Here is a 20263-nt window from a genome sequence, read left to right on the forward strand (position 1 = left end):
TTTAGTCCATCAGTTTCATCTCAAAAAATGCTTGTAATGAAAGCAAACAATTGATGAGGTCTGATTGAATCAAACCAAGTACGATTCAGTAAAGTATGAACTGAACTCAATTCAAGAAGTCTCTTCTGCTCACCAAGGCTGCATTTATTTGATCAAAAATACAGTAAAATATGAAAAAAATGTGAAATATTATTACAATTTAAAAGAACTGTTTTCTATTTGAATACATTTTAAAATATAATTTATTTCTGTGATCAAAGCTGAATTTTCAGCATCATTACTCCAGTCTTCAGTGTCACATGATCCTTCAGAAATCAGTCTAATATCCTGATTTGCTAATTTATCAGTTATCATTGGTGTTTAAATGGTATTATTAATAATAGTTCTTATAATTATCACTGTTAAAAACAGTTTTTGTTGCTTACGTTGTGTTGAAAACCTTGTAACACCTTTGATGTTCCCGGTCAAAAATGACCAGCCTTTTAAAAATTGCTTGTAAATCTCTCGTTATGCTATATTATCACCAAATATTGGATTAAATCTTTTTGTCAACTTATTTTCTTTCAATTAGCACAGGTTTTGTATTGTAGGCCTCATTGATCTGAGATATATGATCCTCAAAAAACATTATTTGTGGATAATTTTATCAATATTCAATAAAATATGGAAAAATGCACTGTTTATCACACTAGTGTGCCTGTGAAGTTTCAGCTCAAAATCCCCCACAGATCATTTATTATAGCTATTGTCAAATTTGCCCCTATTTGGGTGTGAGCAAAAACACGCCGTTTTTGTGTGTGTCCCTTTAAATGCAAATGAGCTGCTGCTCCCGGCCCCCTTTCCAGAAGAGGGCGGAGCTTTAACAGCTCAACAACAACAAAGCTGGAGAATCTCACGCAGCCAAAATGAGGATTGTCAGTAACGGTGTTCAGCCTTACATTGTTCAAACCGGAGTCGACACTGATGGAGAGACGTTACAACTTTTAGAATGAAACTGGACGTTTCTGCGTGTTCTCGGGGGCGGGGTTTATGTAAATTTTGGGGTTTGTGATGTCACTAACCCGGGAATAATCTCGTTGTAGTCCCTACCTAGTCCTTAAAAAGCGATTTCTGTAAAAGAAAATATCTCCCTTTGCATTGAACTTTGTGCGTCATAACTTTGTTTATGCTCAAACAGCAACATTACATACTAAAGTTAAAAAAGGGGAATCATAATCAAGGACCCCTTTAACTAACATTTTTGGGGAAAAGAAAATCTTCTCCCAAACACAACAGAAGGGTTTAATCTTACTTTTCCTCAACTTTTGAATGGTAGTATATTATGGTTCCCTCAAAAATATTAAGCAATAAAGATTGTCTTACTTTCCTCCAAACCTTTGAACACAAGTGTACTTTCCCTCTCTCTCTCTCTCTCTCTCTCTCTCTCTCTCAGTCTCCTCCTCTTTTTCTCTGTGGGTTTTGTCCTGCTCCTCACTCACTCGGAGGGGGATGTCAGCGGAATTCCATTCCACTGGAAGAGGGAAAACAGCCACAATCCCTGTTACATCTGACTTCCACACCAGCTTCACTGATACCATCTCCTGCAGATTCCAAGAATATCCAAACATTTGGATGAACTACTTTTCATAGACAACCTGACGAGTCCCAGCTTTTCCAACTGTCACACATTTACCATTTAAAGAGAGACCATCTCTAACCAGTAGTATTGGTGTAGAAGATCCCAGAAAACCATGCAGGCACCGAGGATTTCTCTGTACGCAACCTTATTTGCCCTGTGCTGGATTTTGACATTTGTTATCAATGAAGAGTTGGTTAATGCAGCCAAGTCCAAACAGAAAACCAGAAGCATCCAAATGAGGCAAAACAGCGGCGTTATTTCAAAAAGAGAAGATCTACAAGATGGATTTTCTGAAGACACTCAGATGGACGAGCCTGGAGCAGAAGAAATGGCTGGAAAAGAAAAACCAAAGGGTAAAAAGACATCTGAAGAGATATTAGCTGGTAAGTTGTTTTTATGATGTGATCAAACATTGAACAGAATAAGACATTTAGACCTTATGTAACGAGGTTTTTGGTGGTTGCAGCCCACAGTTTCTTGTATGATAGGAAGGCTGTGCTTTGTCATCATAATGACACATATCTGGCTCAACCAAAAGCTTTACTGGCTCCTTTGAGGTTGTGCAACATTTTTAGCGAAACCATGACTGGTCAGTCCACTGACACACTTCTTTTTTGTCTTTCATCTGGAAAAAAAAAATGTGAAGGAGGCATGTGGGAATGAAATTACAGTTGTGGGCTGAATGAGAATCACAGATGGTTTCTGAAAGCATTACAGGTTTTGAATACGAAAACAAACATTCTGTGGGCTTCTCTCTCCTTCTCCGTGTTGCTCACGTCAGAGTCCTGTGAGGTTTGGGAAACACAGACAGGAAGAGAGACAGAGCCGACATTTGGTTTGAATTGAAACACTCATCAGATCTGTTTGAGACGGCCGTGTGTGTGACAGCTCTCCTTCAGTGGCATGAAAGTGATCACCAGAAGGAAGTTACACAGCATCTTGAGGGAAATTTTATTGCTCTTTTGTAGCTCGGAAGATTTCAATTATCTTGTATTGAAGTATGAACTAAGACATCTGGGGACAAAAATGAGTCAATAGTTGACATGCAGTAAGTTTATAAAGCTGGGGTGGTTGATTATGATTTCACTTTTTTAACTTTAGTTAGTGTGTAATGTTGCTGTTTGAGCATAAACAACATCTGCAAAGTTACGACGCTCAAAGTTCAATGCAAAGGGAGATATTTTCTTTTTTAAGGACTACAACCCCAAAATTTACATAAACCCTGAACGTCCAGTTTCATTCTAAAAGTTGTAACTTCTTCCTGAGTCTCTCCATCAGTGTCGACTCCAGTTTGAACAATGTAACCGTTACTGACAATCCTCATTTTGGCTGCGTGAGATTCTCCAGCTTTGTTGTTGTTGAGCTGTTAAAGCTCCGCCCTCTTCTGGAAAGGGGGCTGGGAGCAGCAGCTCATTTGCATTTAAAGGGACACACACAAAAACGGCGTGTTTTTGCTCACACCCAAATAGGGGCAAATTTGACAAGCTATAATAAATGATCTGTGGGGGATTTTGAGCTGAAACTTCACAGACACATTCTGGAGACACCAGAGACATATATTACATCTTGTGAAACGGGGCATAATAGGTCCCCTTTAAATGAATGTGGTGCATTTGATGAGAAATGTTTCATAGTTCATATTGAGATCTCTGACTTTTGACTGCAGACTTATTTGAGCACAGTTTGAGACATTGTTGAGATCTCTTTTGAAACTCTAGAGGAGAAATCTGTAGTTGTAAATAAAGTTTTAATTAAAACAAAGATTAATAGGAGTATGTTTTACAAGAAAATACCAGACTTTCTACTTCAAAATTATTTGTTTCAAAGTAGTTTAAAAAAGTCCTACGCCATTCTTCTCAGAAGCAAAAGCAAAATTTTTACTATTTATTTACATTTAATCTTATTGCTGCCAAGGAGAGAAAACATTAAAGATATTAAAGAGACATCTTTGGTAACTCTGCTGACGTTAAGTCTTTAAACTTTGGGTAGTAATTCATATCTGATGAAATGTTTTGCGAGAGAGAGGGATGACTTCCAATTCAAGCAGTGATTTATTTGTGTTTCCACGGTCTGGATTTAATCTGATAGTATTTCAAGTGTTGCTTCCACCATCAGAGTAGTTTCAGTAGTTTATGACAGCTGTAAAACTTTATAAAAGCTTCTCATTGATTTGTTAAATGTTGACAACTATGAGTTTGACAGAAAGCTGCCGTCTAAATAGGCAACATGTCAGTGTGACATCTTTATGTGTGATTAAAAGGGGCGCCTGTTCAAAAGAAAAGCGCAAAAGGGATCATTTGTATATTTTTTCTTTTTTATTCATCCCAAGGAATTTTAGGAGAAACACTTACCTTTGGGTTTAAGAAAAAGCATATCTTTAACATAAATGCACAAGACAAATATGCAAACTTTGCATCAAAAAAGCTGACCTCAGAGTTTTTCTTACAGCTTTCACCCTCTGCCATACTTCATTAGATTCTTATGTAATTTTTTGACAAAAAATAAGGGGATAGAAAAATACAAATCATTAAAAAAACCCTTGTATATGTCATTCTCTCATTTATCGTCTAGCCAAGGCAAAGAAGGCGGCTGAGAAGGAGGCCAAAGCCAAGAAACCGAAGCCCACCAAAAAACCCAAACCCCCAAAACCAACAAAGAAACCCAAACCCCCAAAGCCCACCAAGAAGCCAAAGCCTCCAAAGCCCACCAAAAAGCCAAAGGCATCGAAGCCCACCACAACGCCAACAACTAGAGAAACTAAACCAACCAGAAAGTCAACCATGGAGGAAGAGGAGGAGAAACTGCTCTTGGAGCTGGGATGGGACACGTGTACGTTTATACAATCTTCTGGAACATTTTTATTTTAAAATAAATCCTAATGTGGTCTTTAAATGCAGTTTCTGTGCTCAGTATTTCCAACAGTACCACTAAAGAAGACAGAGACTGAGAAACCCATTGGCCCAGATCATGGTATGGAAACATACACAACACATAGAAAATTAGCCACATTGCAAAGCATGTCAAAGGTGAAGTGTGTCAATGCTTTCTCCAATCCCAAGTCATTAAGAGCTTGTTTCAGTCTTCAGATCTCAGCCTTTGAAGCTTTCTGCAAACGTGGGCCTAATTATAAGTCATTGGTAGATTGACTTCCTGAGGAGGGTAAACTGTGGTAAAAAAAATCCCACGGACTTATATTGAAGAACGGACCTGAGACCAGAACATCAGAGACTTGGAGATGAAACCACCTAGAAATCCTTAGCATCAAATGACACACTTCACCTTTAATTCCATATGTATGGAAGCCCATTTCCGCCACATAAGAAAAAAATCAGGCTTTGGTAAATCATAATTATGAAACTCGCCCACATTCAAGTGTTGATAAAAAACAAATGCATGAAGCTACGTTTTTTTAAAGCAGAAGCTCTGTTCCGGATAAAGAGTTAAAGTACAGTTAAAGTTATATTTCAAGTATAAAAATTAATGCCTAAATAGGAAAATAGTAGTATACTTGAAAGTTCACTTAAAGGAAAATTACAATACTTGCTGTAACTACTAAACTATTAGTTTACTGGGAGTATACTTCAAAGTGTACATTCACGAACTACAAATATTCTACAAGTATTTAACTAGTAAATTATCAGTAGCTGCAGTACAAACAAAAAACGTAGTTGCAAACTAGTTGTGTTCTCAAAGTTTACTACTATTACACTTAAAAGTATACTTTTATACACTGAAGTTAGTACTGAAATAGTACACTTACAAGTATACTACTAGTACATTAATATTAGTATACTTACTACATAAAGTATGCTTAAAATATACTTAATGAAATTAACTTTAAATATACTTATTTTTAGTAAGGGAAGTCATGATATATTTATGAGATGAAAAGTCAAATTTTGACATATTACATAAAGAGTGAAAATTGTTACTTAAAAAATCAAACTTGATATTCATACCAGTTTTATTCTTGGTTATTCAAATGTTAAGGAAACATTCCATTTTATCACTTCGCAAACATTACGTGACACTTTTGAATGTTCTCCAAACATTCCGAAACAATTTTGAATGAACATTCTATTAACAATACTGGAGGAATGTTTGCTCATAACTTTGAGGGACCTTAACATGAGCCAAAGTTCTGAGAACATTCCCTGTGAGCTGGGTAGTCACAATATTTCTCTTTGGTTATCTCTCTTTTTTCTTACAGTAGACGTCCACAGCAAGAAAGACACCAAAACACCGCCCTCACCCAAAGAGCACGACCCGGATTACTGGGACGCCAGACGTATGTCTGAAGCAATGTACATTAGAAACAAATTCTCAAAACACTACTACTAATTAACTATTATATCACCTGACAGATGAAGTTCCAGAGCCCGATCTCATCCCTAAAGTCAAGAAGCCGGCCGGCACTGATGACCCAAGTATATACTTACCAATCCCAGGTAACAAAACCTATGAAACCTGGAAAAATTTATACTAGTTGTAACAAAAAAACATGTAACAACATGCTAAAAACCACCCTAGGATCATGTCAATGTTGTACAATTTATACCACACAATTTATGCAAACATCAGACATGCAATGAAATGAGCAAGAAATGCAGTGCATGAATAATAGCAAATAAATACCATGTTATGTTCTCTATTACTCACATTTGTCAAATTATAATTTTTTTCCTCTAGAGGAAACCACTACCACCCCTCGAACAATCGCCCCTTGGTATGAGGAATATGATTATGCTGACTGTACGTTTGCACCTTTTCAATCTTTCTCAAATTGTCTATATCAAAGAGCTTGAATATGTCATAATGTTTTGAATGTATAGAATATTTTTAACCTAATTTACTCTCTCTGAAAAATTAGTGGCGGCAAAGAAGCTGGAAGAAGAGCTGGAAAAAGCAAGAAAAGCCAAAGAGGAGAAGGGTCTGTAAATCAGTTTAATGTTTGTTAAAATGAAAGAGGATTTGCTTTTGGGTGGTCTGAGTAAAATGAGATGTAGTGAAAAATGCCTTTTTGTTTTATTTATTAAAAAGCATTTAGCTGTTTTGTTTGTATTTTTGTGCCTTTTAAAATTTTACTATGACAGAAAATAAATATTTTCAGCAATGCATGCATAATTGTTATGAAATTGTCAGTTAAAAATGTACATAACGTTGCAACGCAAAACAGGCTGCAGTTTCTTAAAAAAAAAATCTTTTGATTTTGGGCTAAAAACGTTATAAGCATGATATATTCATTAAAAAATGGACAATTATGAATTAAACATTCAAGTTTTTACCACATTTCTCTCTCTGAGTTGTACTGGCATTTATTGAATAGATGTATTATGAAATAAGGCTAAAAATAACAAAAATGTACCAGTTTCAACTATTTCAAGTCTCTATTCGCTTACATAGCGGAAAAACTACGGAAGATGTGGGAAGAGGAGGAGGAGGAGAAGAGAAAGCAGACAGTTCCTTATGCCGAGCCAAAGAGTGAGTATTTCTGGAAAACAGCCACAAATCACATTATAATCAGAGCAAAAACACACGGTTCTTCTTTTGGTTTTCTGTGAGTTCAGTGAGCAAACCCTGAGCTGAAAGCAGTAAATGTCAGAGCCGACATGTTCTTCCCCCACTGTGATTTTGGTTTCCAGCTGGAGTTTCTGGCTTTTTGGGCTCAGGACTGCTGTTGGCTCCAGCTTCAGCCTTTGTTCAGCACAAATGGTTTTCCTCTGTAAAAAATGAAAGATAGTTAGTCAGTGTCTGAAATATAACTGCTCAGAGAAAGCTGTCAGTGCTGTTATCATAGGATTTACGAGCCTTTAAGTAAGAATGATCCAGTGTTTCCCGTCTTTCAGAGTGTCCTCCTCTTGGCCTGGAGTCCCATCGAGTGGAAGACGACCAGATACTGGCATCTTCGATGTCTCATCATGGATTTTCAGCCCTGAGAGGACGTCTGAACATGCAGGTACTGTAAATACACAGTCAAACCACATTACAGTTTCATAAGAAATCAAATATTGTAAGGAGGATAGCTGTGCCACAAAATATCAGCTATTGAAATGTATACTTGGAAATATTCCAGTGCTTTATCACTGCAAACTTCTTTTTAAGTACAAATGTATAAACATTCGTAAATCACTATATATTTGCTTGAGATGGAAAAGGCTTATTTTTCTGAAAAAAAAAAAAAAAAAAAAAAAAAAAATATATATATATATATATATATATATATATATATATATATATATATATATATATATATATAGTTTTTGCTTAAAACAAGAAAAAATATCTGCGTATGGGGTCAGAAAAATAATCTTAATTCAAAAATCCACCGGCAGATATATATATATATATTTTTATATTTTTGTTTTAAACAAAAACTCACTTAATTTGTGTCCATATCTGGTTTGAACAATGTAAGGCTGAAAATCGTTACTGACAATCCTCATTTTGGCTGCGTGAGATTCTCCAGCTTTGTTGTTGTAGCGAGCTGTTAAAGCTCCACCCTCTTCTGGAAAGGGGGCGGGAGCAGCAGCTCATTTGCATTTAAAGGGACACACACAAAAACGGCATGTTTTTGCTCACACCCAAAAAGGGGCAAATTTGACAAGCGATAATAAATGATCTGTGGGGTATTTTGAGCTGAAACTTCACAGACACATTCTGAGGACACCAGAGACTACATCTTGTAAAAGGGGCATAATAGGTACCCTTTAAGACATCTCAAATATGCATTTTAGTCTAGGACTAGACTTAAACCTTGTCTGTGAAACCAGGGGTAAGTGTTAAATGAGATGCGCGCTTAGGACTGCACATGCGCATTGGCTGTACCATCCTGAAAAATGCATTCCTCCCCCCACAATTTTAATGTTTAAAAACCAAACCTATGAGACAGTTGTTGTCAGGATTTATTGGTGATTTAAAATATGAAATTTAATCGTAAGCTTGGTGAACAGCTTTGGAGAATTTGTGGAGCGTAGCCCCACCCAGGATTTCCTTCCAAAAACTCCAAACAAAATGCAAAGAAATCAACAAAACAACAAATAGTGTTCCAATGGAAGGACCGCTCATGCGCAGCCCAGCTGAAACACTCTAACTAATCGGAGTGCAAGCCAATCCTCAGGAAATCCTGAAGAGACAATAAAAATACTCCCTCAAACAAACGCTCAAAATCCCGGACGAGCCCCCATTTTTATGTTACGGTTGGCTCATATACCGCAACATAAAAGAGGCAAACAACAAATGGTTTAAACAATAAACCAATTTATTTACAAAACAAGAAAACAGTTATTAAACAATCAAAAGAAAACCAACGTCTAGGGGAAAAAAAACACGCACGTGTGGTAACTAAATATTCTCTGACACAAACAATTAATAAAGGATAATAATATAAAGAAAATTATACAAACAAGAGAAAAATTGAGAGAGAGAGACCTTACTCTAGAGCGCCCAGATCTTATATACTAAACACCATACTAGAGGATTAATTACTAATAGCATGCACCTGTTGCCCAACTAACATCTGCACTGTCTAGCAGAGCCAGCAGGGGCCAACAGGCAGGCGTAACACCATTCAAAGAGATACGAGATGCATTTGCATGACTGAAATAGCTGCCAGAGAGGCGTATCAAAGATAGCCGCCGAGTGAAATAACTTGCCTTGAAGGGACTTTGACTTTAGTACTTGTGAGAGCAGTTAAAGGGGCTATATGTAGGAATAGGTACTGCAGTCCAAATTCAAAATATTGTTTGCCCCGCCCCCTCCTTCAAAGATGCGGGTGGCCAGCTTGAGGACACGCAACAAGAGGGAGCGCAATTGACAATGAAAGCTGAGGAGGCTTACACACTGTAAGATGATGAGTTGATTTATCTGTTTTAATATGCTGTCGTTTATGGAGATTTTTAGATGCAGAGGCTTTTTAGGTCAGGTAGAATCTGCGATTCTCTGACCCTGTTTGTTTGCTGGTTTTCACGGCTGCAACACGCAGTGTTTTCCGTCAACTGGCAACCTGTAATGTCGAAGTACTTATTGCATAAACTGGCAGCACATGGTTTCGCACAGACCAAAACAAAGACAGGCATTCCGACACGGAATGCACATTTCAAAGTAGAATATCTGGCTGTAGCATTGTTTTTCTGAGGAACAAGTAGGTGAACTTAGCATGTTTCCTAAATATCTGCAAACATATTGGGGTATTTTTATGTGAAAATCTTACATATAGCCCCTTTAAGATAGATATCATGCTGTGACAAACTCCACTCACTTGTTTTCCAGAACTCAGCTGATGAGGAGGATGTTTACGGCGGAGCGTGGTGTGCTGACACGGAGGAGAAGGAGCACTGGTTTCAGGTGAACGCCCGTCGAGAGGTGGAGTTCACTGGGGTCATTACGCAGGGCAGGAACTCAGAGTCACAGTAAGAGAGGAATCAAAACATTCTGGCTTTTTCTGATAACAAGTGCTGCAGAAAGACAAGGCGATGCTTCCTTCTCTCTTCCAGTGATGACTTTGTGTCGTCGTATTTCGTGGCCTTCAGTAACGACAGCCGGGAATGGACGGTGCTTCATGATGGTTACGCCGAGTGGGTCGGTTCACATACACTTTATGTTAAAATGGCATAAAACTATATTATAGCCATATAATAGCTATATTGTTGTTTTTTTCTTCATCCTACAGCTCTTTTATGGGAATGTGGATAAAGACACTCCTGTAATGACGGAGTTCTCATATCCTGTGGTGGCGCGTTACATCCGTATTCTGCCACAGAGCTGGAATGGAAGCCTGTGCATGAGGATTGAAGTGCTCGGATGCCCGTTACCCAGTAAGCACTGCAGCTCTCATCTGAGTCTGATGCATTCGTTTCAAGTGGTGCTCACTGCAGAGACAAATGACATCCAGCTCTAAGCTTGACCTAGTCCAGCTTCACCTCTTTGGATCTAATGGGTGGAGGGATAGAGCTATGGGTAGGATTAGGGTATGGTTGAACCTTCTAGCTCCACCAATTACGCCCAAATTACATCCAGAGAGGGGAGCTGGACTTCACTCTCCACCCATGGCTCTGCAGTGAGCAGGGCTGTAACCACCACAGACGGGTTTAATGTTCACAGAAGCAGAGAGGGAATTCCAGCACAAAGCATCAGTTAATATTTGATCATCAGCTAATAATTAATGCAAATATTATTTGCAAATAGTTCAAAATTTCCCAACTAGAATTAGAACTAGAATTTCCTTCACTATTCTATTTCTTTATGCTTTATAAAAAAATTGGTCCCCCTCAATGTTCAAGACATGGTTATGGCCTTGATATATGATATTAATCCACAAAAACCGTGAGTATGACATAAAATATGATAATCATGAGATAAAAAGTCAAAATTATGACTATAGAGATTACTAATTTTGATTTATATCATAATTTAGATCTTTTAATCTCATAATTACTCAATTACTTAATTTCTCATAATTTTGACTTTTTATCTAATTTTGACTTTATCTCATTCATATGACCTTATTGTTATGCATTTTTTCTATTTATGACTTCTTATCTCCTCATGACTTTAGACTTAAATTTATACTTTTTTCATAATAATGACTTTTAGCTCATGATTTAGTGTCAATTATGACATTTTATATCATAATTTTGATCTCATAGTTTCAACTTGTTAATTTTTTATTTCATAATTACAACTTTTGAATCTCATAATCATTTCTCAATTTCTCATAATTTTGTCATAATTTTTACTTTTTATCTCATAATCATGACTCAATTTCTCATAATTTTTATCTCATGACTTAATATGTCATAATTTTGAATTTTTTCTTATAATTATTAGTTTGCATTAATTTTGACTTTTTATCATAATTTTGACTTTATCTCATTATTATAACCTTATTATAATGCCTTTTTATCTTATAATTTTGACTTAGTATGTTAATTTAGATTTTTTTTCATAATAATGACTTTTTAGCTCATGACTTAGTGTCATAATTTTGACATTTTATGTCATATTTAGATTTTTTTTATCTCATACTTTCAACTTTTTATGTCATAATGTTTTATAATTATAATAATTATATAATTCACAATTATTAATACTAATAACAACTTTTGAATCCCATAATTATGATTTACCAAAACATTTTTTGGCAGAAATGGGCGTCCATTTCATGTCAATATTTTCCAATTTAAGAAAAAAAAATATTATTTTTCAATTAAAATATTTTTCATTTTACTTTATTTTTAATCATTTGTCATGCAAGTCTAAAAGTCTACAATTATGATTTTCCAAATCGTTTTTGTCTTGTATGACAGAAATTGTCTTTTCATATATAAATCATTCGATATCTAATTTTTCAATCAAAAAACCATGCTTTTTGACATGTACGACTTTAAGCTCAAATGAGTCTCTCTTTCCAGCTAACTATCCAACTGAGAACGACGTTCCACCAACGGATGATCTGGATTACAGGCATCACAACTACAAAGAGATGAGACAGGTGAGACGTTTAAAGGTATTCTCAAGGTCACCGAGGTCAAAGCTGAGGTTCAGATGCATGTCACAACATGTCAGGCATGAAGTTTGGACTCTACTTTGCAACTCTTTTGTAGTCTTGTGGAAGAGCTGCTGTCCAGCAAATGTTTTCATATATGTGTGTATAAACAGATGATGAAGGTCATAAATGAAGAATGTCCCAACATCACCAGAATATACAACATCGGAAAAAGCTCTCAAGGGCTGAAGATGTACGCCATGGAGATCTCAGATAACCCTGGAGAACATGAGACAGGTAATAGATGTTATATATGTCATAACTTCATTTTTCAAATACTAAAACTTGTTTATTTTTAGGTTTAAATGGAAAAAAGTTAAATGTTTGCACCTCACTGTGTATAGATACAGGTATTTTACTGGTCAATGGCCAATTGCATTAAAACTGTAGTGGTCAATCACGCATTTCCTCTAATTTAAAAACCATGTCAAACCATGTTTTTCTAAGGTGAACCAGAATTCCGGTACACAGCAGGGCTTCATGGGAATGAAGTGCTGGGCAGGGAACTTCTGCTGCTCTTGATGCAGTTCCTGTGTAAAGAATACAATGACGACAATCCGCGAGTGCGCCGCCTTGTGGAAGGAGTGCGCATCCATCTAGTGCCGTCTCTGAACCCTGATGCCTATGAGCTGGCATTTGAGATGGTGCGACACACTTTAAACAAATATTCTGTTCTCTGCCCATGACATTTCTGTTTGTCATATGACTCATTGTTTACTTGGGCGGATGCTTGTTTGTCTAGGGCTCTGAAATGGGAAACTGGGCTTTGGGCCACTGGACAGAGGAGGGATACGACATTTTCCAGAATTTCCCAGACCTGAACAGTGTCCTGTGGGGTGCGGAGGACAGGGGATGGGTGCCAAGGATTGTTCCCAATCACCACATTCCCATCCCTGAGAACTTTCTCAATGGCTCTGTGAGTGAAACTGAAGAAAGAGCCCAGCCTAAACACAAAGCTGCCTTCAAGTCAACCTACTTACAAGTTTGGAAATTATATAATAAATCGAAATAAATAGATGGGTAGATAGATAAATGGATTGGGCATCCTTTTTCAGTTTTTTACAAAATAAATAATAATTTATTTTTAAATTTAAGTAATGCATGGTGATGTTTAAAAAAATGAAATGGGAGGTAAAATTAGATTTCAATGCTTTTGCATAGTCGCCAAATGTTTTGCTCAAATAAAGAATTGCTTTTGTGAGCGAACACAACGTTTCTTGAACGAATGCAATAGTTTTGCAAGAGAATGCAAAGATTCTCCGGAGAATGCAATACTTTTATGAGAGAATGCAAATTTTTGCAAGTGAATGCAAAAGCATGCATTGAAATATAATTTTTTTCTCCCATCTCATATTTTTTTTTCCATCACCATGTCACCTGAACTTAGTGGTTCTGTAATGTTTCCAAATAAAAATACATACTTCTTTTAAACAAAATGAATTTTAATTTTTAAGTGTGAATTTTATGCTTAACCCTCTGTTGCTCTTCACGTGTTGGTCAAAAATGACCAAAAAATGTTTTCAAAGAAATAAATGTACTATATTTTAGTTCGATAAAGTTTTTAATTTAATATTTTGTATTTTTAGAGGATTTTATGGTACTAAATTATATTTACACTGTAGTTTGTAATCCAACGTGTTTCTTTGGGGAACGCAATCATTTTTCGACTATGCAAAAGTATTGAAATCTAATTTTCCCTCCCATCTAATCTTTTAAAACATCACCATGCATTACTTAAATTTAAAAATAAATTATTATTTATTTTGTAAAAAAAATGAATTTTACATTTATTGTAATGAAAAATGCACAAACATACTATTTTCAGTTTTTATGTGAAATATATCTATATTTTAAAAAACATGTTTTACTCTAAAATGGCAAGAAAATCAAAGCCATAAATCTAAACAAGTTGTGTTCCAAATTTGAGCTTGATATCTCAAAAAATGAGCTTTCAGTAAGATTTTGTTTGGGCGCAGTACCAAACGTGTCCACTAGATGAAATTCATCTCCCATTCATTTCCAATGCGCTCATTTTTGACCACGAGGAACACAAGTGTGACTTTTTTTCAGGACTATTTAACATTTTTCAATCATGTCCATGATTTTGTGTGTGTTAAAGCAAGTGCCAAAACCATTACTAAGTTTAGAAACTAAACGTAAAATTTTTTGGTCAAAATTGACTGAAGAGCACCAGAGGGTTAAAACAAGACAAAATATATGTTTGCCAATTGTGTAAGAACAATAACTTCTATTATTTTCTATATTTTCTGCAATGTTGGGTCCATTACTAAGTAATGCTTATCGGAATTATCATAAATACAAGTTTCCTAGGTAAAAATTGCACATGAATGCCCTCCAATTTCAAAAGTTGAATGCAATGAGCTCGTAATCACGACTTCAGAAGTGGGAATTATCAAATTTCCGATAGCGCGTGAAGGCAGCATAAATTATCGTAATTTAATTACTTTTCCCCTGAAAAAGCTGTATTCTGCTGGCAGGCCATTAGATGGCGATGAAACACTATAGACTGAATATGTAATATGCATGTGCATGGCGTCATCATTTTCACAGATTCGCATTTTTGTTGTTTACACGGAGACCATTTTCAAAGACTGCACAATCTCTCGTCTAATGTAAGCCTCGTCGCTGTAGTTTGCATGGTTGGATAAATTACTGCAAAAAAAACAAACAAACAAAACAAAAAAAGCGCATGTGCGACTTGCACGTACAAGTAGGCACGGTTTCAAAAATCCGGCGTGCGCGTACAGTATGCGCGTACTCTTCTGATGACGAAATTCGCGTCACGTGCACTGTACGCTGACCCTAGCGTACGCGGAAAAAGTGAAACTAAACCTGACCGAAGATCAATACAATGGCGCTTATCTCATAAACATAATTCTGACATGACTTGAAGGCAGAATAGTATTGTCAGTAATTTATCTTCCAGAGTTTCATTTACAAAAAAAACTGTACTCTAGGTTGCTGTTGAAACAAAGGCAATCATCAGTTGGATGGAGAGGACGCCGTTTGTTCTGGGCGCTAATCTACAGGGCGGAGAGAAGATTGTCACGTATCCTTTCGACATGCAGCGTCCACCCAGGGACACGGGTGCGGCCGGCAGGGGAAGTCTGTCGGGGTTTGAGTATCACCACATGAACGAAGAAACATGGGCCAGGATTCAGCGACAGAATGAGGGCGCTCTTCGCGAGACGGCGGATGAAAACCTGTTTCGGTGGCTCGCCATGACGTACGCGCACAGTCACCTCACCATGACGGAGAATCCACCGCGGTTCCTGTCATACCGATGACATCACGGGCGGCCAGGGCATCATCAACCGGGCCAGCTGGAAGCCGGTTGTGGGCAGTATGTGATGATAAAAAGAAATTCTAATATTTGTTAAGTAAACATAATATTTACCCAGGTAACAAAAACGTTTGCTAAGAATGTTTGGCTAACGTTCCCATTATATTATGTAAACATTATTTCTGAATATTCTCTGAACATTAGAAAAGTTTTTTTTTTTTTTCAAATGTTCAAAAAGCCCGACAAAAAAAAGTAAATTTTGTGCACGACTTAATATTTCGTTCCTCGATTTGCTAAAGCGTGTGCAGCAAAAAGCCCCCCCCATTTATAAATCGTGTGCGCGTTTTACTATTTCATTCCCACAATTTATAAATCATGCGCATTATTTACTGTCGTTCCCTCGATTTGCTAAATCATGCGCATGATTTACTAATTTGTTCCCTTGTTTCCTACACACGTTTTACTGTTTCGTTCTCTCAGTTTTCTAAATTGTGGGCACTATTTACTATTTCGTTCCCTCAATTTGTTAAATCATGCGCACGTTTTACTATTTCGTTCCCTTAATTTATAAATCATGCGCACAATTTACTATTTCATTTCTTCGATTTATAAATCATGCGCACAATTTACTATATTGTTCTCTCGATTTGCGAAGTCGTGCACACAATTTACAAATTTGTTCCCTCGATTTATAAATCATGCGCACGTTTTACTATATTGTTCCCTCGATTTGCTAAATCGTTCGCACATTTTACTATTTTGTTCCCTTGATTTGCTAAATCGTGCGTACAATTTACTATTTTGTTCCCTCAATTTGCTAAATCGTGTGCACAATTTACTATTTCGTTCCCTCAATTTATAAATCAAGCGCACGATTTGCTAATTTGTTCCCTCGATTTGCTAAATCGTGCGCACGTTTTACTATTTAGTTCTCTTGATTTGCTAAATCGTGCGCACAATTTACTAATTTGTTCCCTCGATTTATAAATAATGTGCACAATTTACTATTTTGTTCCCTCGATTTGCTGATTTGTGCGCACGATTTACTAATTTGTTTCGACAAATTAGTAAATTGTACAATTTAGCAAATCGAGAAAACAAATTAGTAAAGTGTGCGCACAATTAACTTACTATTTTTTTCCTGCATGTCATGTGGGGCTCCGTACTTTTGAAACAATCTGAAACAAGTAGTATCATTTAAAAAATGATATATAAATGTTTCATAAAAAAAAAAAAAAAAAAAAAACGTTCCATGAACATTTTGCGAATGTTATTAAAGACTATATAACTTTGAAATAACGTTCTATTAATGTTTGCTCATAACTTTGAGAGAACCTTGCTGGAATGTTAGCCAAAGTTCTAAGAATGTTAGCTGAGTACTTTCATAATATTCATTCTTGGTCTTATTGTAAATGATTCATGCTATTCTAGAGATAAAAGTGTCTTCATAATCTTGAATCAAAATGCTTTACCTTTGAAATGACTTTTCTTTTCTGATGATGTCACAAATCCCTCTTATTTTTAACCCCTCCCCTCTGACCACCAGACTCCATTCTTTTCCGCACTGCATTTTTATAAATATTGTGGGAGTAAAATGTAAATTTTATTATAAGACATTGTGTTAATATAATGCCTCTATAGGTCTGCATAAATATCTGTTGCATTGACAGATCCTCTTTAATATCTATAAAAGGAAAAATCTCCTCTTACAATTACGCTTTTCTGTGTTGCTTCAGGCATGAATGATTTCAGCTACCTGCACACCAACTGCTTTGAGATTTCCATCTTTCTTGGGTGCGATAAGTTTCCTCATGAGAGCGAATTGGCGTCAGAGTGGGAAAACAACCGAGAGGCTCTGCTGGCTTTCATTGAGCAGGTTACAAACCACATACAGTTCAGATCTCTGTGGAAGAAGCTCAAAGCCAGAAAATGCAGAATTTCTATTTCTAGACAATGCACATTGTATAACAGCAACAAAGTCTCAAAAGACGTGTTTCATGTGACCCGCAGGTGCATCGAGGCATTAAAGGAGTTGTGCGAGATGTCGAAGGGAATCTTCTAGCAAATGCCACAGTGTCAGTGGAGGGAATCAAACATGACGTCAAAACAGGTAACAGACATTCTTTCATCCTAATAGGCCTAATAAGTCTCAAAATTATGACATAAAAAGTTGAAATTATAAGATAAAATTGAAATTATGACATACTAAGGGCTGGCTCACACAGAATGTGTTTTTTCATTCCACTGCACTACTATTCCATTGTTTTTCTATGTAATGCGCGCTAGACGGACATGTTTGACCGTTGCACTCGCATTTCGCATCTTTTGCAGCATCTAACGCTTGACATGGCATTCTAAAAATGCTGAGGTCAAGTTAAAATAAGTTCAACTTTTAAAAAAACTCAAGTCTTGAGACCTTGCTTTTTTTCCTCATTCCAATGCCGGCGTCTTGCATTCTGTGTGAATGGCCCTGAACTCACAATTATGAAGTCATAATTATACTAAGTCATAACTATGAAATGAAAAACTCAAAATTACTAGATAAAAAGTTTAAATAAAGACTTTCTGTCATAACTGACTTTTGTATGTCATAATTGTGACTTTTTAAATCAGAAATTTAACTTTTTGTCAATTTTGATTTCATAATTATGAAATTAAAAAGTCGAAATTACAACAAAAAGTTGAAATTATTAAATACTAATTCATAATTATGACATTAAAAAGTCGAAATTCTGACAAAGAGTTGAAATTATTAAATACTAAATCATAATTATGACATTAAAAAGTTGAAATTATGACAAGAAGTTGACATTAATAAATACTAAATCATAATTCTGACATTTAAAAATTCGAAATTCTGACTTAAAATGTCAATAATGACATTAAAAAGTTGAAATTCTGACAAAAAAGTTAAAATTATTAAATACTAAATCATAATTATGACATTAAAAAGTTGAAATTCTGACAAAAAGTTGAAATTATTAAATACTAAATCATAATTCTGACATTTAAAAATTCGAAATTCTGACTTAAAATGTCAATTATGACATTAAAAAGTTGAAATTATTAAATACTAAATCATAATTCTGACATTTAAAAATTCAAAATTCTGACAAAAAGTTGAAATTCTGACTTAAAATGTCAATAATGACATTAAAAAGTTGAAATTCTGACAAAAAGTTAAAATGATTAAATACTAAATCATAATTATGACATTAAAAAGTTGAAATTCTGACAAAAAGTTAAAATGATTAAATACTAAATCATAATTATGACATTAAAAAGTTGAAATTCTGACAAAAAGTTGAAATTATTAAATACTAAATCATAATTCTGACATTTAAAAATTCGAACTTCTGACAAAAAGTTTAAATTCTGACTTAAAATGTCAATTATGACATTAAAAAGTTGAAATTCTGACAAAAAGTTGAAATTATTAAATACTAAATCATAATTATGACATTAAAATGTTGAAATTATGACAAAAAGTTTAAATTCTGACTTAAAATGTCATGATTATGACATCAAAAAGTCGAAATTGTGACAAAAAGTTGAAATTCAGAATTTCAACTTTTTGTCATAATTTCGACTTTTTAATGTCATAATTATGACTTAGTATGTCATAATTTCGACTTTATGTTTTAATTATGATTTACAAAAGCATGATTTTTTTTTGGGCTGCACTTTACAATAAGATCTCATTTATTAACTAGTTAATTAATAAACTAACAACAAGCAATATTTTTTATAGCATTTATTCATCTTTGTTAATGTTAGTTACTAAAAATGATCATGTTCATGTTAGTTCACAGAGCATTAACTAATATTAACAGACATAACTTTTGATTTTAATAATGTAGTAGTAAATGTTGAGATTAACAAATGCTGTAGATGTATTGTTCATCTTAATTCACATTAACAAATGAAACCTTATTGTAAAATATTAAGGCTGTATGTTATATTAATCCAGACTTCTTTTTCTTAAAGCTGTCACTGGCGATTACTGGCGTCTTCTGAACCCAGGCGAGTATCGCGTTACCGCAAGAGCGGATGGTTATTCTTCTCAGACTCGTCTTTGCATTGTGGGCTACGATGCCAATGCGACACCCTGCAGCTTCACTCTGACCAAATCCAACTGGGCTCGTATCCGACAAATCATGGCCCAGAGTGGGAAGAGGCCAAGACTGGTTACCAACACCCCCGGAAACACAAACAACCGCATCAGCGTCGAGAGCACAGGGGCCGCCGCGGTCCCCCAGAATGAACGTCTGCGTCGCCTGCGACTGATGCGCATGCGCAAGCTGCGAATGGAGAGGATGAAAGGCAGCATGACTACAACACCAACCACAACAACAACCACGACTACACCTCCACCCACCACAACAGCAGTGCCAACAACAGAGTCCTCTTGGTTTGACTTGTGGTTCGAACTGGACAATGCAACCACTCAAGACTATAACTTTGAGTACAGAATAGATGAAGATTAGAGAAGGATTGAATGGAAATATTGCCCTCTTTAGGCTTTAAGCATTCATAAATTACAAATCAGGCTCTCTGTGGAACAGAGTTTAAAAAACAGAAATATCATTATTATTTAATTCAAGGTGTCTTATGTGAATAGTCACAAGAATGAGGTGTTACCATTAAAAGAAGGCAAAATTAGCTAATTCTGAGCTGTTCTCAAATGACATGCTTGTGTACACGAATATTATAAAGTTCACTTTTTTTCTAATAAAATGTCTCAATATCATTTTATGTTATTGTGATTTCCATGTTATGTATAATGTAAGTGAAAATA

At 35.6% G+C, this 20263-nt stretch overlaps 1 protein-coding gene across 1 annotated transcript; it reads left to right on the forward strand.

Moving 5' to 3' along the window:
• Nucleotides 1-1476: 1476 nt before the first annotated feature.
• On the forward strand, nucleotides 1477-20215 carry aebp1a (AE binding protein 1a). Its single transcript, XM_048181264.1, is given in 21 exon segments — nucleotides 1477-2001; nucleotides 4190-4447; nucleotides 4529-4588; nucleotides 5832-5906; nucleotides 5983-6066; nucleotides 6308-6370; nucleotides 6489-6548; nucleotides 7022-7099; nucleotides 7465-7574; nucleotides 9887-10026; nucleotides 10111-10195; nucleotides 10287-10431; nucleotides 12028-12107; nucleotides 12275-12398; nucleotides 12609-12805; nucleotides 12904-13077; nucleotides 15140-15442; nucleotides 15444-15525; nucleotides 17202-17341; nucleotides 17476-17575; nucleotides 19453-20215. Coding segments are annotated over 21 exon segments (3129 nt in total). The 5' UTR covers nucleotides 1477-1730; the 3' UTR covers nucleotides 19953-20215.
• The last annotated feature ends 48 nt before the right edge of the window (nucleotides 20216-20263 follow it).

Source organism: Megalobrama amblycephala, linkage group LG2 (genome assembly GCF_018812025.1).
Source record: "Megalobrama amblycephala isolate DHTTF-2021 linkage group LG2, ASM1881202v1, whole genome shotgun sequence".
NCBI classification, from domain to species: domain Eukaryota; kingdom Metazoa; phylum Chordata; class Actinopteri; order Cypriniformes; family Xenocyprididae; genus Megalobrama; species Megalobrama amblycephala.